At 41.3% G+C, this 27,592-nt stretch overlaps 1 protein-coding gene across 7 annotated transcripts in view; it reads left to right on the forward strand.

The window, feature by feature from the left end:
- lmbrd2b (LMBR1 domain containing 2b) overlaps positions 1-27,592 on the forward strand; it is an 87,766-nt gene that overhangs the window by 46,687 nt on the left and 13,487 nt on the right. For 6 of the 7 annotated variants that reach the window (XM_060936086.1, XM_060936090.1, XM_060936087.1 and 3 more), the window contains 11 exons: positions 3,602-3,676; positions 10,735-10,848; positions 12,644-12,827; positions 12,941-13,122; positions 21,559-21,692; positions 22,209-22,314; positions 24,224-24,321; positions 24,511-24,614; positions 24,737-24,783; positions 26,507-26,624; positions 26,727-26,850. In XM_060936086.1, coding sequence (XP_060792069.1) covers positions 3,602-3,676; positions 10,735-10,848; positions 12,644-12,827; positions 12,941-13,122; positions 21,559-21,692; positions 22,209-22,314; positions 24,224-24,321; positions 24,511-24,614; positions 24,737-24,783; positions 26,507-26,624; positions 26,727-26,850 — 1,286 coding nt within the window. The remainder of the gene's footprint in view (positions 1-3,601; positions 3,677-10,734; positions 10,849-12,643; positions 12,828-12,940; positions 13,123-21,558; positions 21,693-22,208; positions 22,315-24,223; positions 24,322-24,510; positions 24,615-24,736; positions 24,784-26,506; positions 26,625-26,726; positions 26,851-27,592) is intronic. The other variant, XM_060936093.1, reaches the window with a different exon arrangement.

A 27,592-nucleotide genomic window follows, 5' to 3' on the forward strand; every position in this document is an offset into this window, starting at 1 on the left:
ATGCTTACTAAAGCCCCGAGACATGAAAATTATACCGATACTGATTTTCCTAATGTCTAGAAGTAAGGAATAGACCATTTTGGGAGTGTGCAGTTACAGGAAAATAATCAGTGACGTCACAGAGAGGAGTTACTGTCACGACCCTGAAGTTTTATGAAGATTAATTTTTCTATAATAGCATGTCTGTGTTTTATTCCTTTTCTCTCACAGCAGTTTGCCAATGATTACAGTTTTTAATTTATTAAAGAATGACACATCGTGCTTTTTATCCATCCCCCCATTTACATTTAATGGTATGGAGCGTCCATGAAGCAAGTTAGTTCCTGTTATCGCTTACGTAACAGCAGGTACAGTACCAGTCAAAAGTTTGGACACCCCTTCAAATTCAATGGTATTTCTTTATTTTTGTTAATTAAAAGTCACTTCATGTCTTAAAGTAATGATGGATGTCGTTTCTCGTTACTTAGTCGAGCGGTTGTTCATTGCCCCTAGTTATGAATGAGTGTATGAATGTACACTGCATGTCTGCATGGTGCCCTGCAACAGATTATTGTCATGGCCAGGGTGTATTCCCACCTTACACCCAGTGCTTCCAGGATAGGCTCTGGATTCCACCTACAGTACCAGTCAAAAGTTTGGGTGTCCCTTCTATTCTAATTCAGTTTTTTCTTTATTTTTGTTACTTAAAAGACACGTCTTAATGTCTTAAAGTAACGATAGATCTCGTTTCTGTTTACTCAGTTGAGCGGTTCTTGACATAATATGGATGACTACAGTTGTGGAATAGGGCTATCTACTGCATTTTTCTTATTTAGTATTTACTGTTTGATCTCAATGCATTAATAAGGCAAGAAATTGCACTAATTAACTTTTGACAAGGCACATCTGTTAATTGAAAAGCATTCCAGGTGACTCCCTCATCAAGCTGGTGAAGATAATGCCAATAGTGTGCAAAGCTTCATCAAGGTAAACGGTGGATGCTTTGAAACATCTAAAATATGAAACGTCTTTTGTTTTTTAACACTTTTTTTTTTATCATCACATAATTCCATACATGTTCCAGATGTTATTTCATAGTTCTGATGTCTTCAGTATTGTTCTCCAATGTAGAAAATAGTCGAAATACAGAACAACCTACAGTGGTGCTTGAAAGTTTGTGAACCCTTTAGAATTTTCTATATTTCTGCATAAATATGACCTAAAACATCATCAGATTTTCACACAAGTCCTAAAAGTAGATAAAGAGAACCCAGTTAAACAAATGAGACAAAAATATTATACTTGGTCATTTATTTATTGAGGAAAATGATCCAATATTACATATCTGTGAGTGGCAAAAGTATGTGAACCTTTGCTTTCAGTATCTGGTGTGACCCCCTTGTGCAGCAATAACAGCAACTAAACGTTTGCGGTAACTGTTGATCAGTCCTGCACACCAGCTTGGAGGAATTTTAGCCCATTCCTCTGTACAGAACAGCTTCAACTCTGGGATGTTGGTGGGTTTCCTCACATGAACTGCTCACTTCAGGTCCTTCTGCAACATTTCGATTGGATTAAGGTCAGGACTTTGACTTGGCCATTCCAAAACATTAACTTTATTCTTCTTTAACCATTCTTTGGTAAAACGACCTGTGTGCTTGGGGTCGTTGTCTTGCTGCATGACCCACCTTCTCTTGAGATTCAGTTCATGGACAGATGTCCTGACATTTTCCTTTAGGATTCACTGGTATAATTCAGAATTCATTGTTCTATCAATGATGGCAAGCCGTCCTGGCCGCCCAGATGCAGCAAAACAGGCCCAAACCATGATATTACCACCACCATGTTTCACAGATGGGATAAGGTTCTTATGCTGGAATGCAGTGTTTTTCTTTCTCCAAACATAACGCTTCTCATTTAAACCAAAAAGTTCTATTTTGGTCTCATCCATCCACAAAACATTTTTCCGATAGCCTTCTGGCTTGTCCACGTGATCTTTAGCAAACTGCAGATGAGCAGCAATGTTCATGGCAACCCTGCCATGCACACCATTGTTGTTCAGTGTTCTCCTGATGGTGGACTCATGAACATTAACATTAGCCAATATGAGAGAGGCCTTCAGTTGCTTAGAAGTTACCCTGGGGTCCTTTGTGACCTCGCCGACTATTACATGGCTTGCTCTTGGAGTGATCTTTGTTGGTCGACCACTCCTGGGGAGGGTAACAATGGTCTTGAATTTCCTTCATTTCTACACAATCTGTCTGACTGTGGATTGGTGGAGTCCAAACTCTTTAGAGATGGTTTTGTAACCTTTTCCAGCCTGATGGGCATCAACAACGCTTTTCCTGAGGTTCTCAGAAATCTCCTTTGTTCGTGCCATGATACACTTCCACAAACATGTGTTGCGAAGATCAGACTTTGATAGATCCCTGTTCTTTAAATAAAACGGTGCCCACTCACACCTGATCGTCATCCCATAGAGGTTCACATACTTTTGCAACTCACAGATATGTAGTATTGGATCATTTTCCTCAATAAATAAATGGCCAAGTATAATATTTTTGTCTCATTTGTTTAACTGGGTTCTCTTTATCTACTTTTAGGACTTGTGTGAAAATCTGATGGTGTTTTAGGTCATATTTATGCAGAAATATAGAAAATTCTAAAGGGTTCACAAACTTTCAAGCACCACTGTATGAAGGAGTAGGTGTGTCCCAAATGTTTGACTGGTACTGTATAAACAGTTGTTCACCTCACAAGCTTCTCTTTTGTCCCACTTGAAGTAAAACCCAAGGTGTCCTTTTAGCCTCTCATTTGGTTGCTAGCAAGCTAGTGAACTCACCAATCAGAAACTTATCACAATGCTAAAACAAGTAGTTCCTCCATTTTCAGTGTTCTTTGCTGCAGTACGAGGGATCACGCAGCCCAAACAGCTGCACTGTTGGCTGATGATGTGAATTGGTGTGTCAAAGTTCATGCAAGTTTCCAGAACGTTTTGTGTTTGTACATTCTGTAATTCCACTTGTGAAATTCTGCAAACAAACAAGTATGACTTGGACATAAGCTTTCATCAGAAGACTTAATCCTGACAATGACGCAACCATCCGGAAGATCGTTTCCTGAGAGTGATTCGTGTCTTTCAACCTAGCATCACATTTAATAATGTGTTTATTGTGTTTGTTTTAGTGTAAAGAAGCATTATTAATGTGTAATTCCCACCGGTACATTAATGGAGCTTTAATATTGTCTGATGTATTGCCCAGCTGATGTATTGATCAGGCCGTTTTTGCAAATATAAGCAAAAATCCACATGTAGCCACGCAAACATGGGAATCATTTATGTAGGAATCATTGTATATAAAATCACTTCATTTACTTAAGTTATTGAACTTATTTAAATTTATTTTATTTATTCTTTTTTCAGACAGTTTTATCTTGTGTTTTTAGACATGTTTACTACTTCTCTGATTCAGGAGCTTGGTAGCAAATTTGAATTTCCCTCTGGGGATTAATAAAGTGATTCTGATAATTTAACAATTGTGATTTTTCCCTATAGTAAAAAGATAGTTAGTTATTATATGACAGAATTAAACTTTTTTTTTTTTTTTTATGTATAATCCAGGAGGTGAGGAAGGTCAATGAGTCTATCAAGTATAACCACCCCTTCAGGAAGTATGTTGATACGATCCTTAGAAAGGTAAGACATGCATACAAGTGAGTCACAGGAAATCGCATGTGAATATACACTCACTGGCCACTTTAATAGGAACTTCATACATGTCAACCTATACGGAATGTCCATATTTTATACGGATTTGATTCAATAAACGTAGTATACGGGCGTACAAATAAAGTTATACGGATTCTTTAAAAAACTTCAATATTTATTTAGAGCTATAATCAATTCCCACGATGATAAAAGAGCGCATAACATTTACAAACGTACTGTACACCACACACAGCCAGTAAAGAGTCTTATGAAATCGCGCGTTATCTTGTGGTAGCGAGACTTCATTCCACTTCTGATCATGCGCACACCGCATTGCAAGAATCCCGTCAACCGGGAAGTAACATTTTGTTTGAAACATGTATTTCCACCTGAGCGACTTTCAATAGCGACTGAAAAGATTCTGAATGGGCACTCCGGCAAGATCAACACAGACACTTGCTGTGACATGCAGCCTCGTGAGGTATTGGTGCAGACTGCTAAAAAAGCTGTCATGGAGTACAATTCAGAACATTAGAGTGACACTTTGTGTTTTTGTCGAACATTGGAGCTTTGTATTCATTCTGAAGGTTTATTGTTATTAATATTGAATAAAAAGTAACTTGGATATATCATTAATTATCATTCAGATTTTAGGTAAATTATTTTAATTTGCATGTTATAAGGATTTTATAAGGGAAATACGGATTTTGGAGGTTGGTTATACAGGTTTGATTGACCAAAGGTTGACATGTATGGAACTTGTTCTTGATTCTAAGATCCCTGTTCTTGGCTGCAGGAGTGGAACCCGATGTGGTCTTCTGCTGTTGCATGCTGAGATGCTTTTCTGCTCACCGCGGTTGTAGAGTTGCTATGAGTTATTATATCCTTCCTGGCAGCTCGAACCAATCTGGCCATTTTCTTCTCACCTCTCTTACCAACAAGACATTTCCACCCACAGAACTGTCTCCCGCTCACTCAGTGGTTTTTTTTTTTTTGTTTGTTTGTTTGTTTGTTTGTTTGTTTGTTTGTTTTTCACACCATTCTGTGTAAACTCTAGAGACTGTTGGGTGTGAAAACCCCAGGAGATCAGCCGTTTCTGAAATACTCGAATCAGTCCATCTGGCACCAACGCCTGTGACACAGTGAAAGTCACACTTTGAGATCACACTTTTTCCCCATTCTGATGTTTGAAGTGAACATGAACTGAAGCTCTTGATTTGTATCTGCATGATTTGATGCATTGTGCTGCTGTCGAGGGGCTGATTAGAGAACTGCATCAAACAGCAGGTGTATGAGTGTCAGGGGTGCCGCCAGAAATTTTGGGCCCCATGAAAGATTAGAATTTTGGGCCCCCCAACTTTGCCCACCCTCGTCACAATTGCACCATTGTCATTATTTGACTTTTGATAGCCCATGGACCTTGAGTTTGTGACTTTGTTGTTACATTTTATGTATTAACCTACCAGGGACTAGATGAAAACTGGTCAGTGACTAATTCTGGTGCATTTACAATCACAAATGAAAATTCAAGATTTTGCCACATGCCTTCTTGTGCTAGGACAATTGGTAGTGAAATGTGTGATGTGACTGCTAATAAATCATAGAAAAAGTTTATTAGCAACACTTTAATCTAGCAAACTGTACATATATGGCACTCGCTCATTAAAAACTTCAATCCTAAAGCATTTATGGGTTGTATTGCTGCTTACCTCCTTCTCCAAAGGGGGGTTCAGTGGTTTGGTAGGGCGGAGGTCCCCCTGAGGCTGAATCTGTGCATATTTAGGGCACCCCATTAGTTATGAAACTGGTTATTAGCACTAGTTATTAGCACCAGCATAACGTAATATTTCATCTTATCACACAAGTCAGTTCAGTTATTAAAATGGAAAAAATGTCACTGTACAAACTGAAAGTGTTCTCTTGATAGGCTAATCCAACCACGTTCATACTGTTCATTTACCATTCGCTAATATTTTGAACACACATGTGAGCGATAGCTACCTTTCTTTGGGAAAAACTGAGTGACCAGTTGCCTGCCTCTCCGGTCCCTCTCAGCTTTCAGCTGCCTTTCTTTACGTTTTTGACAGCCACTCTTCATATTTAGCGATCATAGACTGTACGCACTCCACTGCTGGCTGGCTGCTGCTGCACTGTGACACAGCAGCAAGTAGCGTCGCACTGATCAGCACACAGATTTAACGCATCGCGCTTCTACCAGAACTGGACCGTACCATTTCGCAAAAGGGGGAGGGTTAAATGACAATATGTTGAAGAACTCAAGAAATAGACAACCTTGTTCAATTAGCTCATTTTACCAGATGGAATATTGCATTGTTGTTATTTCAAAAGTCTTATTAAAATCATTAAAAGCATATTATCAGCCCCTTAAAGGGCCCCATGGCAGTGCTGGGCCCCTAGAATTGTTCTAACCTCCCCCCCCCCCGGCGGCGCCCATGATGAGTGTACCAAATAAAGTGGCCAGTGAGTGTATAGTATTTGCTGATTTCATTTTGTGTTATTAGTGTGTCTTCTGGACTATGATTTTTATTTTATTTATTTTTAATTTCGATCTCCAAGTAATACTGGGTTTTTGAAAGGATGCACTCTGTGAATCGACTCCAGTTCGATTTTATAAATCTAACGTGTGTGTGTGATTAGACATGCTGACATTTTATTGAAATGCTTTTCACTGATCTACAGTACATTACTAAAACAGGACTGATCATTCATTCGTGAGCTCGCCAAAATGTCAGTTAGTGGTGCGTCCTTGGTGGACGAGTCAGTTCTTTGAGGCGTCTTTTTACACGAATGTTGTGCATTTGTGACCAAAATGCATCCAGTGAATTTGATCAGTTTGGGGACATTTCTATTGAGACTGGTGATCTCATTATCTGATTCTCATCTCATTATCTGATTCTCATCTCATTATCTCTAGCCGCTTTATCCTGTTCTACAGGGTCACAGGAAAGCTGGAGCCTATCCCAGCTGACTACGGGCGAAAGGCGGGGTACACCCTGGACAAGTCGCCAGGTCATCACAGGGCTGACACATAGACACAGACAACCATTCACACTCACATTCACACACCTACGGTCAATTTAGAGTCACCAGTTAACCTAACCTGCATGTCTTTGGACTGTGGGGGAAACCGGAGCACCCGGAGGAAACCCACGCGGACACGGGGAGAACATGCAAACTCCACACAGAAAGGCCCTCGCCGGCCACGGGGCTCGAACCCGGACCTTCTTGCTGTGAGGCGACAGCGCTAACCACTACACCACCGTGCTACCCTAGACTGGTGATCTGAATCTGAATTTTTAATCTGAAGGTGCACAAGGTTGCATCGACTTCACTGCTGTTTCTTCTGATGTGTGTAATTTATTGAGGAGATGAATACTTCATTAAAAATAATTTAATGAAGGTTAAACGCAGGCAAAGCAGGTACTATACTTTTTATAATAATTTGAGTTTTGACATTTCTTTAAATTGATTTGTTAACGAGGTTTATTTCGAGCATGACGTATTGTTAACAAGTGTTGCCAGGCAAAAACAAACCTCGCCCGGCAGCACTTATTTTCTACCTATATGTTGATAATGGTAATATTTCTCAATCATCAGCTGTCAGGTTCTAGTCCTATGAAAATCCATGACCTTGAGTTTGACATTTCAAAGTCATTCAAGGTCAAAGGTCGTCGCAGCAACCGACTTCTTGTATGTTAAACATCTGCAGGGGTGATAGCGTTCCGGCGCCGCGCCGGATTTCCGGCGCGCCGTGGCTGGGGAAAAAAAATCTAGTTCGCCCATTGTCCTGTGTCATTCTGAGATGCGCAGATAGACAGTAAAGGGAATTCCGAATTCCCTTTACTGTCTATCTGCGCATCTCAGAATGACACAGGACAATGGGCGAACTAGATTTTTTTTTTTTTCCCCAGCCACGGCGCGCCGGAAACGCTATCACCCCTGCATCTGGCTATCATGAACCATTTTAAAGTTACAGCCCTTTGAAAACCCAAGACCTTCAGTTTGATCTTTCAAGGTCAAAGATCATGGTGCCAAATGAAAGCCCGTATGGCACTTCCGATAAGTTGATAAGGGTAAATATCTGTCTACCGTCAACTGTTTTTTCAAGTTACAGCCCTCTGAAAATCCATGACCTTGAGTTTGACCTTTCAGGGTCACTCAAGGTCAAAGATCATGGTGCCAAATGAAAGGCCATATGGGAGTTCCTATGCGCTCATAATAGTGAACATCTGTCAATCGGCAACCGTTTTTGAGTTATAATGGAAAATTATTTTGACCGAAAGGTTGACGTTTCCGGTGACCTTGACCCGATTAGCCCCAAAATTTAATCAGGTAATCTACGGACCATTGCCCACCTTTCCTGAAAATTTGAAGTCAATCGGTGCAACCGTCTAGACGCTAGATTATTAACAGACAGACAAACAAACCACGCCGATTACAATACCTCGCCCCGCTTACTCCGTCGCGGCCAGAATGTAGAGCATGACTTTACTGAACATTTTAAATGACCGAGAAGCAAAGATCAGTGACTTTGGTCAGCTTTGGGTAAAAAAAAAAAAAAACCTAAAAAAACTGGTTAACTCAACTGAGAGCACTGACTCAGTTAAAATGAGATGACATTTACATCACTGTGTCAGTTGCTGATGCAAGGAGAGAACGTGAACTGCAACAAGCACTCCTCCTGTCAATCATAAACTGGCCAAACATCTCATGATCTTTATAGACCCCTTCGCATGTTTGTAAACAAACCGACCGTTGCCAGGATGCGCGCGCAGCCTGGACCCAGAAACAATGGCGCTGCCCATAGACCGGCATTATGAGCTGTCAGATTATGCAAAACAATTGTCGTTACAAGATCGAGACTGCTACATAAATAAGTTAACTCTAACAAGTGGACATCGCCTACCGGATCCGTATTTAATTAAAGAGTGGACGGACGATGTTAGTAAGTTCCCTGGTATACAATGGCCAGATATATACTCGTACCTTATTGACAAGACTTCAGTGTACACCCACGAAAAACTTCGTGCCTACAAGTCTTTAGACGCATATGATTATGTAATGTGCGGGCATGTACAGAACGTGTTTTACACTGAAATTGTGTTAATCAAATTATGCCAGTGGTGTGATGGCAATGTGGCTTTAGCTACAACAGCAAATACCAACACTAAACAGCAATTTGCAGGAGGTAATGGCATGAAAGGAATGATAGTGTAAAGAGTGCAGCTAAGAGAAATCAGAGCTGCGTAAAAAGCGAGAGGCAGAGAGCAGAAATGAAACTGAACGGGCCGGGAGCTAGGTTAGAGCAGTCAACGTAAGTTGGCATTTAGAGTGAGGGCACACAATTTTACCTTTCCATCCTTGCTTTAAAATTGATTTTCGGCATACACAAATAACGATGGCACAAAATCTGGACTGCTCGAGTCAAGCGAGACCTCTCCTACAAACAAAACTGCATGCAAAGCTACGTTAACATGCTAACAATATTCATTACATTGTGTAACTATGACCCAGCTAATCAGACAAACGTTACCAAAGTATTTTGCTACATCAATAAACGAAGACTAGAAAGAATAAAAAAGAAAGATTTAATAAATAGCCTGATCTTACCTGTGATGAAGTGGGCGCTGCAAACCCGCGCATTTTTGATAGTGCTTTCATCCCAGTCTACATGTTTGATGGCTTGTAGCCATAGACGTCGGCGATTTTTTTTTTTTTTTTTTTTTTGGAATGGGTGAGATCCTGCTGGAATTCTGAACATTTTAACCCCATCACTGCTACGATTCTGACACCCGACAACACAACAACTAGGCATCGCTGAGTCTTTTTTGAGTCCAGGCTGCTCGCGCAATTTCCTCTTACATATGAATGACGTTTACTGCGAAGGGGTCTATGGACCCTTTTCACGTGACGTCACGACAAACGCGGCCGCCATTTTGGACATGTACTACCAGTAGTTTACCACAGCCAACACTGAGGAACGGCAGCAAAGAAAGTGTTTATTTTCAGCAAGACTTCCACCATGCCACTATATTGTTGTGCACCTGGATGTAGTAACCATCAACAAACAAGGCAAGGGTTATCATTTTATCGGATCCCGGTAGATGCTGACCGACGGAGAAGATGGATAGCGGCATACCAACGCTTGTGTAGTGACCACTTTGTTGGAGGTAAGACGAATAAAATTAGCCAGAAAAGGCATTACATTGCTGTTAACATTCCATTCTAGTTTACTGTAATTATGATCTGGCAGCTATTTACACCGGATCCAGTGTAAATAGCTGCCGGAGCCAACGTCTGAGGTTCCGGAGCGCGCTAGCTCGCGGCCGGCCGGAGCGCGCTTGCTCCGGCAAGCTCGGACGTTGGCTCCGGCAGCTATTTACACTGGATCCGGTGTAAATAGCTGCCAGATCATAATTACAGTAAACTAATAAATACAGTTTTCTGCATCTCGCTCCTTTTTCTTTTATGTTTGTCGCCTTCCTCGCATTCAAACCGATTCGAGCCGAAGTCCACTACATGTCCAAAATGGCGGTCGCGTTTACGAAGGTCACGTGACTGAAAAGGGTCTATAGCTTCTGATTTTCATTTTGGTTTAAATTGAAGCTCTGAACTGCCACAGAGCGTGTAGAATGCAAGTCTAACTGAACGAACAAACTTTCTGTAATCATATACAGTGCTAACGAGTATAGCACATGCATCATTACGGACATTTGCACATTACACTGTGTTCGCTAATCGGGTGCAGCAAATGACAGAAATAAATGAACCGCACTCCTTTCTTTTGCATTACGTTTTGGAACAAAGAAATGCTTTTTCTGTCAAGGAGTCTTTGTAATTTTGTTTTAGAGGCTAGATAAACAAAAATGCATGGTGTATAACAAGAACAAAGCAACACATTGCATATAGTGATGTATACAATTGCGAGAGACGCCTTCTACCCAAAAAGGACTTCTTGTCCAGATCACGACCCAATAATCGCATGCATACTGTTTTAAATGTTGTTGTAACGGTGTTTCCTTCAGTGCCCTGTTGAATATCAGGAGAAGATGGGCAGGAATATGGACGACTATGAAGATTTTGATGATAAACAGAACACTTATCCCAGTGAAAGGAGTTTGGTGAAGCTTCACAAGCAGGTGTGAAAACTAAACCTCTCTCGTACTTGTGGTTACATTTCAGAAATGTGGTTGCACTCCCTTACTCGGCACATCACAAAGTTGTCTTGTGCAGCGAATGATGCGTTTTTATTCAGGATGTAGAGTACGATTTGACTGAACAGTTGAAGTGATTTTTAATAGGCAGAAGATATAGTCAAAGTGTCCATACACTTGTGTTCAAAATAATAGCAGTCCAACACAACTAACCAGATCAATCACTGTTTTTGGTGGAAATTATATTACTACATGGCAAATAATTTACCAGTAGGTGTAGTAGAGTCATAGAAAACCAACAGACCCAACATTCATGATATGCATGCTCCTGAGTCTGTGTAATCGAATAATTAAGTGAACAAAATAATAGCAGTGTGGAGTTTAATTAGTGAGGTCATTCATTCTGTGAAAAAACAGATGTCAGTCAGGTGGCCCTAATTTAAGGATGAAGCCAGCACATGTTGTACATCCATTTCTCTCTGAAAACCTGAGAAACATGGGTCGTTCCAGACATTGTTCAGAAGAACAGCGTGCTTTGATTAAAATGTTGATTGGAGAGGTAAAACGTATACTGTAAAGAAGTGCAGAAAATGATGGGCTGCTCAGCTAAAATGATCTCCAGTGCTTTAAAATGGACAGCAAAACCAGAGAGACGTGGAAGAAAACAGAAGACTACCATTCGAATGGATCGAAGAATAGCCAGAATGGCAAAGACTCAGCCAATGATCAGCTCCAGGGTGATCAAAGACGGTCTGAAGTTACCTGTGAGTACTGTGACAATTAGAAGATGCCTGTGTGAAGCTAATCTATCGGCAAGAAGCTCCCGCAAAGTTCCACTGTTAAAAAAAAAAAAAAAAAGACGTGCTGAAGAGGATACAATTTGCCAAAGAACACATCAACTGGCCTAAAGAGAAATGGAAAAACATTTTGTGGACTGATGAAAGTAAAATTGTTCTTTTTGGGTCCAAGAGCCGCAGACAGTTTTTCAGACGACCCCCAGACAGTGAATTCAAGCCACAGTACACTCTGAAGACAGTGAAGCATGGTGGTGCAAGCATCATGATATGGGGATGTTTCTCTTACTATGATGTTGGGCCCATTTATCGCATACCAGGGATCATGGATCAGTTTGCATATATCAAAATACTTGAGGAGGTCATGTTGCCTTATGCTGAAGAGGAAATGCCCTTGAAATGGGTGTTTCAACAAGACAACGACCCCAAACACACCAGTAAGCGAGCAGCATCAGGGTTCAAGACCAACAAAATGAAAGTTCTGGAGTGGCCAGCCCAATCCCCGGACCTTAATCAGATAGAAAACTTGTGGGGTGACATCAAAAATGCTGTTTCTGAGGCAAAACCAAGAAATGCAGAGGAATTGTGGAATGTTGTCAAATCATCCTGGGCTGGAATACCTGTTCACAGGTGCCAGAAGTTCTCAGAAACCGTGGTTATACGACTAAATATTAGTTTAGTGATTCACAGGAATACTAAATCCTTAAGATTTTTTCAGTTTATACAGTAAATATTTGGAGTTTGTAATGAAAAATGCAGACACTGCTATTTTTTTGAACAGCCCAATGTTCATTTTTCTTCATTTTCTGTAAAGTAATATTAAAATATTCATGCATTTTTCTTCATGTTTTGATGTAGAATATAATGTGCAGTGTTCCCAATGCATGGAAATAAAAACTATTATAAGGATTTTGAGCTTTACTCACGTTTTTAAACACACTGCTATTATTTTGAACACAACTCCTATGTGTCCTTTGTTCCATCAGGTGATTTACGCTGTGCAGAGACACAATCGTACACAGGTACAGTGGCAGATTCTTCTCGATCAAGCCTTTCACCTGGAAGATGTGGCGAAAAATGAGACCAGCTCATCTCACCAGTTCATCCATAGCTTTGCACCAGCAGAACCTGCGAGCTGGTTCACGCGCTACATCTACACGCCTACTGTCGGTCAGTACAGCACGAGACTTCTTTAAGTCATCAGATAAGCCGATAAACCAGTACAAGCACAGCGGGAATGCGAATCGTTCACGCTGTTTTGGATGTTTACTGTGTTTTATTAGAGTGGTACTGGGAATGCTTCCTGAAGCAGTGGTTTTATCGTGTTTTGGCTGTGGTCCTGTCCCTCTTCTCCGTGGCTGTGGTCTGGTCTGAGTGCACCTTCTTCAGCACTCGTCCTGTCCTCTCTCTCTTCGCGGTGTTTATCCAGCTCGCAGAACGAGATTATAACTACCTGTACATTGAGGTAAGCCAAACCCAGCTCCGTGTTTAAAGCCAAACTCAGCCATGCAGAAAAGATTGTGTTATGAACACATTTGTTCAAGATTCTTGGTGTAGTTACTTACATACATGTCAACCTTTGGTCAATCAAACCTGTATAACCAACCTCCAAAATCCGTATTTCCCTTATAAAATCCGTATAAGATGCAAATTAAAATAATTTACCTAAAATTTGAATGATAATTAACAATGATGTATCCCAGTTACTTTTTATTCAATATTAATAACAATAAACCTTCAGAATGAATACAAAGCTCCAATGTTTGACAAAAACACAAAGTGTTATCAGCGTAGTTACGAAGGAAATACTTCGTTGTTTGGAGACAGGTTTCACCGAGCGGCTATTATGCGCGAGACTTCATATTAGCCACAAAGTCAGAAAAATCTGTTCGTAAAATTACGTTATAATGACCAAATACAATGAAAAGTATTTTTCCAGTCTCACCTGTGAAAGGTAATCCCATGTGATCTCGTTTGGACGGTAAACCTGTTGGTACAGTTAAACGCAGCACATGAATGAGGCATCTTTATTCTCGGGCGAGGATGACGTATGATTCTACGCAGAAGCCGGCGTCTATGACTTCACGGTGGGCGGGATTCTCGCAATGCGGTGTGCGCATGATCAAAAGTGGAACAAAGTCTCGCTACGACAAGATAACACGCGATTTCATAAGACTCTTTACTGGCTGTCTGTGGTGTACGGTACGTTTGTAAATGTTATGCGTTCTTTTATCATCGTGGGAATTGATTATAGCTCTAAATAAATATTGAAGTTTTTTTTTTTTTAAAGAATCCGTATAACTTTATTTATACGCCCGTATACTACGTTTATTGAATCAAATCCGTATAAAATACGGACATTCCGTATAGGTTGACATGTATGTACTTAATAGAAGGAAATCATTAAACAATAGATGTGTTACGTTGGTAATATTCCCTCCCCATTGGCTGAATGCCATTTAGCTGCAGCTCCACCCCAGTGTGCAAGGCATCTATACCTCTGGCCCAGTGTGACTTGCATCTGTAGTGCGTTTGGGTTTGAGATGAAAAGATAAATATGAGAGAGATTAGACTTCAAGCTTTCATTTCCTGATTTTTACATCTAGATGGGTTAAACAGCTTATAACACGGCACCTTTCGGTAGTAGACCAACCAATTTTTAGGTGAGCAAAAAGTATTGGAACAGACAGCACTTATTAGTATAAATATGGAGGTGATTTATAGGAAATCGCGCATGCTGTTTGGTCGAGAGATTCGGACTATTTCTCAATAATCGCCTCCAGCGACTCGACAAAATGGCGGCCAATCGCCCCGTCATCGTAAATGAGGAAGAATTAGAAATTATGAAAGAAAACGCTGTTCCTAAAAGCACTAAAGATGCTACGAAGTTTGGTCTAAAACTATTCAAAGGTCAGGTGGAATTGTGATTTTATTTTTATCCATTTCAAAACAAAGGATTTTATGCGAGTCGACATGGATAAGTCACGCAAACCCGCGCGTGTTACAGTTGCATGCCGCTTTTGAAGATTGAAATAAATTATTTGTAAAAATATGGTTTAAAAAAAATCAATCATCACCTGTGTATTTATACTAAAACAATGATCTGCCTCAGGCTCGGTGATTATTATACATAAAGGATACTTTTTTGATGGAATAAAAACATGTACTCTGTTCTACTAGCGGGTTTCGTTCATTTTGTTTGAAAGCGTGCAATATTGTCAGCATATCGCTTATCCTACTTGTATTACGTCATGCTGCCCAATGGAAAATGAGCTGTGAATATGGTTTACGATATTGCATGGTTGTCAAGATAGCATGACGTTACACATCGGCGCTGATGTGATGCGTATTATGTGTAAAATGTGTGTGACTCGCGAGTGACACTGACAATTTGTAAACAGACATGGCTGCCAAGTTTGCTTCGTTAAATACGGAAGATTTTGAGAGAATTTTGAAAGAGAAGGACGCGTCGAACACCCGAAAGGAATGTGTATGTATAATAATAATGATGGCTGGGTTTTTTTCATGGTATATCAGATCTATTCCATTCAGCTAGCATGATATTGAACTTATCTTCAACTCGTTCAGTATCATGCTAGCTGAATGGAATATATTTGATAGACCACTTAACGCCAGCCAGTATTATTTACAGGGTTTTTTCTAGAAAAATTTAGTATGAGGGCACTCACCATGGCGAGGGAGCGAAGTGGGGGGGGAGATGGTGCCGGTTGTCGTCGTCCCCCCCCGCCGTGCAAAGCCTTTGAAAAATGCTCCAATGGGACATTCTGAGGCTATCTGAGAGGGAAATTGTAACAAATTGTCTGTCAACATTGAAAAAGAAAGAAGTAATCATCTTCTGCCCCGGACAGTCTTTGGCTTTCTTCCGCTTCGTGCCGCGGGATGACATCTTTAAATGCCCAAGTGTCAACAAAAACAACTCGCGAACTACTTCTGTCAAAAGCTCCCGCGCCGGTGGGTGAAAGGTCATTCAGTCTCGAGAAATCTCGCTCGACAAGTCAGCTGACCTTGTATGCAACCCATGTCAAATCTCGCGAGAGCAGCCGCGACAAGTAAACAACTAAACATCATGGCGCCTCAGTCTGGAAAACGCCAATTCGGATTGTTTTTGCACCGTCTGGCGGTGTATCTACTATGATTGGAATATTTTTGGAGCAATTATAACATATTTGATGATCAAACACATTGTCACGTAGTGTTGCCGGGATGTTTTCACGGAGTCGGTAAGGGGGCGCACGCCGAGAGTAAGAGGGCGCAGCGCCCCTGTTCCCCCGTTTAGATGAAAGCCTGATTTAAATAATAACCTCGACTTCGTCTTGTTTATTATTCGCCTAATATGTTAAATATTTGTTTGCATATCCCTTGCTTACAATAATTGCATCAAGCCAGTGATCCACTAACTTGCATTCTTTTTTTTTTTTGTGATGCTTTTCCAGGCTTGTACTGCAGCTTCTTTCAGTTGTTGTCCATTTTTGCGGTTTTCTTCCGTCAGCCTCCTCTTCAGGAGGTGAAATACATGTTCAGTCGAGTTAAAGTGCATATCACGGGTAAATTCAGGAGCAAGATCAATGTAATTCTCCTATTTTATATTAAACTTTGGTCAAATATCTGTAACATTCTGCATTCTCTGCAATTTTTTTTACCTTGCGCAATACCAGAAAAATTCAGTTGAATTCAAGCCATTTGAGGCGAATTGGTCCGCCTCTGAAAAAACTTGGCATTTGGATTTCCCGGCAAACATTGATTTTCGTGACGTCGCGTGCGGGACGCCTCCCTCTGAATCCTACGTCAGCACTGGTTTGTTTATGAGAAAACGACCTGGTGGTTTTCTGCAAATTTCTTCAACGTTATCGCGTAATTATTAAAATGGTTAACAGATGTATCATAGGAGGGTGTAGCAACACCAATCTTGATGGGATTAGTACTCATCGTTTCCCAAAAGACCGGACAATGAGAGAGAAATGGGAGCGCTTCCGCAGGTAACGTCACGAATCTGGCTCCAGACTCCCTTGGGATTTTTCCAGACGCGTTTTATTTTATTTTTTTCTGCTGTAGTCAGATGGCCTTGTGCAATTCTGGATGAGTGTGTAAAGGGACATACTTTCATATAAAAAAAAAAACCCCACGAAATTGGTCCAGGATATGCACTTTAAAGTCTGGTGATTGACTTGGCCCTCCCACTTTCCCCCCCAATGAAGTCCTTTGGTGTGTTGGTGGTGTGATTTGGGTCGTTGTCTTGATGAAGTTCTCCCTATTAGATTGGATGCATTTCTCTGTAAATTGATGGACAGAATGTTTCTGTAGACTTCTGAATTAATTCTGCAGCTGGGCAATTCCATGTAAATGTCAACCTCACCATGCAAAAATAAAGCAACATGTAATACATCAAAACCACTCCCAGAGATATCACCTAGGCCTGTATTTTACAGATGTGAATAAGTTGAACCAATTTGTAACCAACCTAATATGTCACTGTCAGTCTTTTTCTTATAACGTAAAACCCAAGCTAAAATCAACTTTGATCATGTACAATTCTATATTATTGCCACAAGCCACAGAAATGTATGCTAAAATCCACAAAACAGCAAAACAATAGCCATCCTAAATATTATTTAAGAACTTTGATAGTTTTAGCTGATATTTAGAGAGTTTTTCAAAGGGTTATGGTGGTTAAATTGCTGATTTTCTAAACATACGCCATGTCTATTTCAGACGCGTCACATCCGTAACGGAATTTCGTCACATCCATAACGCTGACTTTTCCTTCCGAAACTCTGCATGAAATACAAAATATTTTAAACAAAGATTTTTTTAATATTCACCTTGGACCCCTCTATCAAATGGATATCTCCATTTCGACATTAGGTTTACAATTTCACAGAGTTTGATAAAAATGTACAGTCACCCAAGAAAAGTGATACTTTTTCTGTCACATCCATAACGCATCTTTTATTGGCGTTTTCTGGCATGCCCTAGATGTACTATGGGAATTGTTCTTGTTCTATCACTTCTCCAGTATGGTACAGCCTTAAAATATGCAACACCTGTTTAAATACTGGGAGACAATAAAACATGCACTGGGTCATTTGTTGCCATTTTGAGTTCAAGTGTCACGTCCATAACGCTGGAATTGCTCAGCTACCACGCGGTTAGAATTAATTCTGCGGTTACATCGTTAATAAAGATTAGTGAGCCCGTTCCAGAAGCAGCCATGAAAGCCCAAGCCATGACGCAATCATGACACAAACCATGCTTGACTCATGAGCTTATACGCTTTGGAGAATTCCAGTCTGGCCTTCTAGTGAGTGGGTTGCATCTTTTGGTTTGGCCTCTTCGAGTATTCTTTGAATGGTGGATTGTAAGACCTTTACCCCTGCCCTGTTGAGGTCACTGACTGTTGTTTTCAGGTTTTTCTTCACAGATGTTGCAATGTTTCTCTCCCCAACTGCTGCTGTTTGCCTTGGTCAACCTGTCTAGTTGTTAGTATACCAGTGGAATCTTTCTTTTTCAGGGCATTCCAAATTGTTGTATGGGCTATGCCCAACGCTTGATCAATGGCTGATCAGTTCTGAGCTTCAAAATGGCTTGCTTTTCTCCCAAAGACAGTTCTCTGGTCTGTGTGTTGGTTTATCCTTTTAAACAACACGTGCCGTTTTCACAGTTGAAACCCAGGGCTCAAACCAAGAGCAGACATTTTAGAGCTGTTAAAGGACATGGGACATGGATTTTTTTTCTGGGTATAATTATGTATAAAGGACATAAGAAATGCCATCTAAATCACTGCAGGGCGTCAAAAATGTGAAAATCATCACATTATTCAACTTTTTTATACATCAGCATAAAACAATAATTCGTTAATTAGCTAGGTGGTCATGTGACCCGTGACGTCACAAAAACTTTCCAAGGAGCCAGCGCTTGGGAATCTAAGGCCCCGGTCACACCGCCCGAACTTTGCTGGAGCGTTCCTTGAACGGTGGGGGGGGGGCAAATTTCGACAACGCTCGTCACCGCGCACAAAATGGGAAAAAAATCGAAAACACGGGCGTTGGCTTAGCGGTGCACCGCTGAAGCCGGCGTTGGTTTAGCGGTAGCGAGCATTGGTTTAGCGGTGACGCGAGTGTTGGTATAGCGGCGTTCTGCGCATGCGGGCTTTGGCTCGGCGGGGGTATAAAGTTGGTTTAGCACCAATCATAGCAAGTCTCTCAGCATCCATGGTGATACAGTTTTACTGTAACTTTGAGCAAATTCGATATAGATGAGGTCTGAACTCAACGGCAGCTCGATTCCAAATGAGCTCCTGGTCCATTTCTCCCCGTATTTATAGCCAAATTCTGGTCCCGCTCTGACACCTCTATACCAACGCCAAACCAAAGTTCATCGCCGCCATGGATAGCTGCTTCAACGCCCGACACCGTTCCAGCAACCCCGTGTCCGCTCGTAAAACGCTTACAACCGCTCCACCGAAGTTTGTGCAACGTTTAATCGCCGCCCGGGCAACGCTGGCGAAGCAGCGGTGGTCCAGCGTTCAAGATTTCTGCGTTGGCCTAGCGGACCCAAGCGTCCACGAACTTGCGTCTAGCGGTGCCAAACTTTGACTGGGCATTGGTGGAGCGGGGGTGAACTTTGCCGGGGCAGAAAATTGCCCCCTCCTCACCGCTCGCAATATTTTGTGCAGCTCAAAACTTTCGGAGCGGTAGGAGGGCCGGGCCCCTTGAGAAACATCAGCGGTGGCCGAGCGTATATGGCGTTGCTTTAACGGGGGCCAACTTTTGTTAAACGGTGGTGAACGGTTATGAGCGGTGATGAATTTTTTTCACCGCTCCAGGAACGCTCCAGCAAAGTTCGGGCGGTGTGACCGGGGCCTAATGTAAACAGGTTACCGAAATGGACACCATCGACAATGACATTCCCGATGTTTCACAGAGATGTGAAGTTAGACCCTATCAATTCGAACCGATAGCTGGAAATTCACATGAACATGGATCTTGTCTTTACTCTGACGGGTCAGATGATTCTGAGAGTGAGAGTTCATTCAATCCCCATGAAACTGAAAGCGGTCGGCTGGATAACACTTCCTGGTAAGTTAAAAACAATTCTGCTCAAAGGCTAATGATCTGTTGAAAGAAGTATTATTTTTGTATCATACATTGAAAGTTCATCATAGATCTAGCTAAAGTCCGTTGCAAGCTAGTTTTTTTTTTTTGCTGATATTTTTCGAGATTGATTGAGATACAATGCTTCCAGAGTCCGAGATGAAAACATTCAAAATTGCGAAACGAGTCAGAATTATGATAATCAATAATTGATGCACCCAAAATTATAATACTAATCCTTACCTCGGCTTTCAGTCGCTTAGCGAATGCACCTCGGCATTTTTCCACACGAGGCCCATGGTAAAACCACACTTCCAGGAGGGGCTGCCGTCTGCCTCCCAAGCCGGCCGAGAGCGCTCCTCGTCGGGCACGGCCAGGCGGGCGAATGCCCTGGTCCGTCCGCCCTGTCTAAAAAATAATGGTACAACTCCGAGTGAAGGTATCAATGCGCTGTCGAAGCGCGCAGAAGGTGTTAGTACACCTGTCATTATAGTGCAGACTTTCCATAGCATAGAAAATCGCTACGTTTCAATTTGTGTAACTGAACTTGTTTCATATCACTGGTCATATAAACCTATGTAAACAGGAAAAACGCGGAAGAGTTTGGTCGCATCTAACTACAGCCCCAAAAAATACCATTGGCCATACTGAGCCTAGCTACATTGCTAACAGGAGTGACAGCGCGTCTGACTGACTGGGAGGTCGCGCAAAGCTCGGAGAGGTACGGAGCAGCTCGTCTCAATTCAGATAAGAGCATATTTCATTATGGAAGTATGGTGGACTGTTCCTATTTAAATGTCCATTAATGTTACAGGATTTCTTGACTGTCTCTACAGTTGTAGGAATGTTAGGCCCTGTATATTATGGCGCTATCACTGCCTCCATGAACCCGGCTATACGGCCTCTTAAATTTGGCTTGGCAATTAATATCGCTCAGTACCTGAGTATTAATGTTGAAAGAATCCTCAGTGAAATGGTCCGAACACAGTTTGTGGGAAACAGTAGGTGCAAAGTTTTTTCTACGGCAGTAGTGAGCCCACACTTTCCTCAGCTTCGGGTCCTTGGGGAATGCAAAAAAACTTACTCCAGGGCATTTCCCATTGGAATTATTGCAACCATAAGCAGCACAATACACCATGATGTCCAATGTACGTTAAAGACTATAAAAACAATTTTCTTGTCATTCACTTCTCCATATTCATCTACCCGCTTGTGCTGTGCCCGAAAGTTTTTGTGATGTATGATCACGTGACAGCGGCTCTTCCGGTTGTAAAATATGCATATCGGAGCTCGAGCAGAAATGCCATATAATCATCACGAATATAACGATTTTGCTGAATTTAATAGATGATTTTGTATTTGTTGATGCAATTAATTCATATTTTTAATGGAAAGAAACTGATGTAGCGTGCATTTATGTTTCATGCCCCATGTCCTTTAACTGTTTAAACAGTTAACCGAACAGGACATGCCTGGGCAACCAATAACACCGGTCAGTCGTTTTCCGATATTTTTGATCACTTAAACAATGGGTGGGTTCAAACAAATGGTGCCTTGTTCTAACCTGCTTAGCAGATTCGGATGTAAATATGAGGAAAGCTGAAAGTCTGATCTGTTGTCCCATATTGAAACCCTGCCATATTCATGTTAGTGTTGAACCAAAAACAAAATAATTGGCCTCGCTGTTCCAATACCTTCGGAGGGGGCTGTACATCTGTAGCTCCGTCCGAATTTGTGTGGGTTGTCACTTTTAGTTCCCATATGCTGATCATTTCTGATTTGTCCTCTAGATGGCATGCTTCATCACAATCTTCTTCCTTTGCACTTGCGTGTACTCCACTGTGTTTCGAATCCGTGTCTTCAACTACTACTACCTGGCCTCACACCATCAGACAGACGCCTACAGCCTTCAGTTCAGTGGAATGTAGGTCCGCGGAGAAGAGGAGTGTGTTTATGCAGCATGAAAGTTTAATTTACAAATGATTTTCTCTCTTTTCTGCATGTATTTCACCAGCCACAAGTTTGATTTCTGATGTGTAATTTAGGAGAAAAGGATAGATCCTAGTTTAGCATTGTGTTGACTGCATGTCTAAATCTCACACTCATCTTTTGGCTTAGAAATATCATTATATTTTACATAAACTCTTATAAATTAGGATTCCTGTGAACCAGTATATAAATCAAATTGGAACTACTTTTTTTTTATTATTTAAATGACTTGACATAAAATTCCACCTTCAGGAAATCTGTAGGTCATTTCTCTTCGTGGAGCACTACAAGAACCTAAGTGCTAGCAGTGTCCTGCTTACTAAACTGGTTTAGCAAGCATACATGTAAACAACAAATGCCTAATAGCAAACTTGTCACTTGAAGCACGTCTTGGCTGATCAGATATGTTTGAAGAAAGATAAACACTGCCTGCCTTTCCTCTGTTCTTGAGGCTTTTTTGTCGGTTGACTCCACCCCTCTGCCTGAACTTCCTCGGTCTGATCCACATGGACTCGGCTATCTCTCACCAGGCAAAAGAGCAGACAGCCTACACTTCAGTAAGTCTCTCCAGCAACGCTATGTGTCTTTTACTGCTCCTCTCTTTGGACGGACGGTAAAAAATAAGCAGAATTTAAGACTGCATTAGAACTGGGCGATTATATAAAAATCACGATGTTCCACAATACAACTAATAAATGGATAGAATGTACAACATAAAAATGATCATCATTGGTAAGTTACTGGGATGAGCTAAAAAAAAAAAAATCAAGACATATACAACCCCGATTCCAAAAAAGTTGGGACAAAGTACAAATTGTAAATAAAAACAGAATGCAATGATGTGGAAGTTTCAAAATTCCATATTTTATTCAGAATAGAACATAGATGACATATCAAATATTTAAACTGAGAAAATGTATCATTTAAAGAGAAAAATTAGGTGATTTTAAATTTCATGACAACAACACATCTCAAAAAAGTTGGGACAAGGCCATGTTTACCACTGTGAGACATCCCCTTTTCTCTTTACAACGGTCTGTAAACGTCTGGGGACTGAGGAGACAAGTTGCTCAAGTTTAGGGATAGGAATGTTAACCCATTCTTGTCTAATGTAGGATTCTAGTTGCTCAACTGTCTCAGGTCTTTTTTGTCGTATCTTCCGTTTTATGATGCGCCAAATGTTTTCTATGGGTGAAAGATCTGGACTGCAGGCTGGCCAGTTCAGTACCCGGACCCTTCTTCTACGCAGCCATGATGCTGTAATTGATGCAGTATGTGGTTTGGCATTGTCATGTTGGAAAATGCAAGGTCTTCCCTGAAAGAGACGTCGTCTGGATGGGAGCATATGTTGCTCTAGAACCTGGATATACCTTTCAGCATTGATGGTTTCTTTCCAGATGTGTAAGCTGCCCATGCCACACGCACTCATGCAACCCCATACCATCAGAGATGCAGGCTTCTGAACTGAGCGCTGATAACAACTCGGGTCGTCCTTCTCCTCTTTAGTCCGAATGACACGGCGTCCCTGATTTCCATAAAGAACTTCAAATTTTGATTCGTCTGACCACAGAACAGTTTTCCACTTTGCCACAGTCCATTTTAAATGAGCCTTGGCCCAGAGAAGACGTCTGCGCTTCTGGATCATGTTTAGATACGGCTTCTTCTTTGAACTATAGAGTTTTAGCTGGCAACGGCGGATGGCACGCTGAATTGTGTTCACAGATAATGTTCTCTGGAAATATTCTTGAGCCCATTTTGTGATTTCCATTACAGAAGCATGCCTGTATGTGATGCAGTGCCGTCTAAGGGCCCGAAGATCACGGGCACCCACTATGGTTTTCCGGCCTTGACCCTTACGCACAGAGATTCTTCCAGATTCTCTGAATCTTTTGATGATATTATGCACTGTAGATGATATGTTCAAACTCTTTGCAAGTTTACACTGTCGAACTCCTTTCTGATATTGCTCCACTATTTGTCGGCGCAGAATTAGGGGGATTGGTGATCCTCTTCCCATCTTTACTTCTGAGAGCCGCTGCCACTCCAAGATGCTCTTTTTATACCCAGTCATGTTAATGACCTATTGCCAATTGACCTAATGAGTTGCAATTTGGTCCTCCAGCTGTTCCTTTTTTGTACCTTTAACTTTTCCAGCCTCTTATTGCCCCTGTCCCAACTTTTTTGAGATGTGTTGCTGTCATGAAATTTCAAATGAGCCAATATTTGGCATGAAATTTCAAAATGTCTCACTTTTGACATTTGATATGTTGTCTATGTTCTATTGTGAATACAATATCAGTTTTTGAGATTTGTAAATTATTGCATTCCGTTTTTATTTACAATTTGTACTTTGTCCCAACTTTTTTGGAATCGGGGTTATATTATTATAGGAAAATAATCAACTTCATGCCAACCTTACTTGGCACCATCACACACCCTTATCCGGATCATGTCTTCTTTTTACAGATCATGGGATCAATGCATGTCCTCTCCTTTATCGCCAACGGATTTTACATCTACTATCCCATGCTGATTGTCATCCTGTGCATTGCCACATACTTCAGGTTTGGCATTGAAATATTCCACCATAATCACCCATACAAAGGAAAAACTCAATTTAATAGCAGTCTTGGATCATAATGAAAACTGATCAGGCGGAATAAAATAAATCTGTAACACCCGTTGAGACATAACCATGGCAGCAACCCCAAATGCATACGTTTACCTGATACCCACCTTGGTATACACAATAGCCTTGGTACCCGCTGTCTGAACCTCCTGGGCTTCCAGCAGTTTATGGGAGATAATGAGATGACCTCTGACCTGATCGATGAGGGCAGGGAGTTACTGCGTAGAGGTGAGTGCATATTTAGAGTTAGGGGCATCCCATCAATAATCTATCAGCGTATAAGAACAAAACGTCTCACTTTCCCTACAAAGAAGCTTGTAATTATTTTTGCCTGCTTATTTTTTGTGCAGAGAGAAGAAAACGGCAAAGGATAGAGGATGGCGAGAACAGAAGAAGAGTGAGTTTTTATTTTTGATCTTGTAATTTAAATCGCCGCTGGAAGTTTTGTTAATATTTTTCCACACTAAAGATTTAAAGGAACAGTCCACCGTACTTCCATAATGAAATATGCTCTTATCTGAATTGAGACGAGCTGCTCCGTACCTCTCCGAGCTTTGCGCGACCTCCCAGTCAGTCAGACGCAGTCAGACGCGCTGTCACTCCTGTTAGCAATGTAGCTAGGCTCAGCATGGCCAATGGTATTTTTTGGGGCTGTAGTTAGATGCGACCAAACTCTTCCACGTTTTTCCTGTTTACATAGGTTTATATGACCAGTGACATGAAACAAGTTCAGTTACACAAATTGAAACGTGGCGATTTTCTATGCTATGGAAAGTCCGCACTATAATGACAGGCGTACTAACACCTTCTGCGCGCTTCGACAGCGCATTGATATCTGAGCTCCGTATCAATGCGCTGCCGAAGCGCGCAGAAGGTGTTAGTACGCCTGTCATTATAGTGCAGACTTTCCATAGCATAGAAAATCGCTACGTTTCAATTTGTGTAACTGAACTTGTTTCATATCACTGGTCATATAAACCTATGTAAACAGGAAAAACGCGGAAGAGTTTGGTCGCATCTAACTACAGCCCCAAAAAATACCATTGGCCATACTGAGCCTAGCTACATTGCTAACAGGAGTGACGGCGCGTCTGACTGACTGGGAGGTCGCGCAAAGCTCGGAGAGGTACGGAGCAGCTCGTCTCAATTCAGATAAGAGCATATTTCATTATGGAAGTACGGTGGACTGTTCCTTTAAACTAGATTAAGATGGTTCTTTTATTCTTATCCTAAAGTAGTTTAAACAGAAATGAAGACGTGACGTTTAGCAAAGATAGGTGAAAATGATCGGTTCTTTTGTCTGTCGTAATTATTAGTCAAAACATTATTGCACTTTAGTGTTTTGTTTTGTTTTTTAATCTGCATTGCTTTAAGTAGACAAAATCTAACCTAAATGTTGAATATGCAGAATTGGTCTGTAAATAAATGAACTACATTCATACAGTAGTGCTATCTGTAATTCAGATCACAGGTTTATATTAAATATTTCTATATTAATGTGCAGATGATGCACAGAGTCATAAGCATATTAAAAACCGTGCTGTTGCTTCACAAAGGAAAATATGGTGAGGCCCTCTGTATTTGATTAACATTAAATTCACTGTTTTTGTAACATTCTGTACATTTTTCACCACAGGAAACTGTGGTTTTTCTGTAATAACCTTTTTTTTTCTTCTTTACTAACTTCTAAGAAAGTGAAGGGATGGCTGTTTTGCCAAGTGATAATGGGCTCCAACTCGTTTCACTCTCGTTCCGCAGCATTAAACGGAACTATAAATGGATAAAAAAGTATGTTTTCTTCTTAAAGAAATAAAAAATTCCAATCACTGGAAAATTGCTGACCACATTCCGTAAGAAGGAAAAAAAAAAAACCTTGGCGTTGTGCTGTTAATAATCATTCGCCATTGAGAATAATCCTCTAGCATGTCCCCAAGTGTGTTTTCCAGAAATATCTTCCCGATATTAATTCTGGAAGCCAAAAATGCTGTTCACACTGATTGATTGATTAATTGTGCAGCTTATTTTTAAAGGGAAAGATTGCGTTTTAATTCCTTCTTGATTCTGATTTGTTGGCTGTAAATGAATAAAATTGAATGGAAGAGCCTGTTCCTCTGTGACAGGAGTGGCGAGAGCGCTACAGCCATCAGAGAGATGAGACAGTAACAAGAAACAGGGCCTCTGCCTCTGAAATGAAGGAGCCCAATTATGCTGACACACTCAGCTCCAACTCAAACAGACGTGAGTTTCATACCCTGACCACATTTGTCTCTGTTACGTGCTGACTTTTGCTGACTTGGCTTTTGTAACATCCTGTTTATTCCCTCTCTCTCTCTTCCACAGAGGCTAAATACTCTCGCGGTGGAGGCACTCGCTCTGAGAGAGACCGCATAGAGCTCCTGCAGGACGCTGAGCCTCTGGACTTCAACGCAGAAACAGTCAGTGATGACCCGCTGGAGTCCAACAGGTTCGGTTTTCAGATCCGTTTCGATCTGTTGGCCAACTTTCACTTACTTACCTGCCTGTTCAACCATCTGCTATCCCAGAATGATAGTAATGTTGTCTTTAGAGCATCGGGGTTTTTTTTCTTTCATTCTTTGAGATAGAGTTTGTTCCTGATGAAAGCAGAGATGTTCGACTAACTGGCAAGCTCAAGTTTGTCATGCATAACGTTTTTAGTGTGAGAAGTGATCGAATTGAACCCCTGAATTGAAGGGATTTAATCCAAATCTCAGCATTATATTAAAAAAAATAATAATAATCTTGGTCCTAATGTGTTCCATCAGTGTAAAATTCAGGAATAAAAATTCAGTGGCTCCGATCAATATAGTAAACAAATGATACAAAAAACTAAAAAGAAATATCTGAATAGTTTTTATTGTGGGCGGCACGGTGGTGTAGTGGTTAGCACTGTCACCTCACGGCAAGAAGGTCCGGGTTCGAGCCCCGTGGCCGGCGAGGGTCTTTCTGTGCGGAGTTTGCATGTTCTCCCCGTGTCCGCGTGGGTTTCCTCCGGGTGCTCCGGTTTCCCCCACAGTCCAAAGACATGCAGGTTAGGTTAACTGGTGACTCTAAATTGACTGTAGGTGTGAATGTGAATGGTTGTCTGTGTCTCTGTGTCAGCCCTGTGATGACCTGGCGACTTGTCCAGGGTGTACCCCGCCTTTCGCCCGTAGTCAGCTGGGATAGGCTCCAGCTTGCCTGCGACC

This window comes from Neoarius graeffei, chromosome 12 (assembly GCF_027579695.1).
Source record: "Neoarius graeffei isolate fNeoGra1 chromosome 12, fNeoGra1.pri, whole genome shotgun sequence".
Lineage (NCBI taxonomy): Eukaryota > Metazoa > Chordata > Actinopteri > Siluriformes > Ariidae > Neoarius > Neoarius graeffei.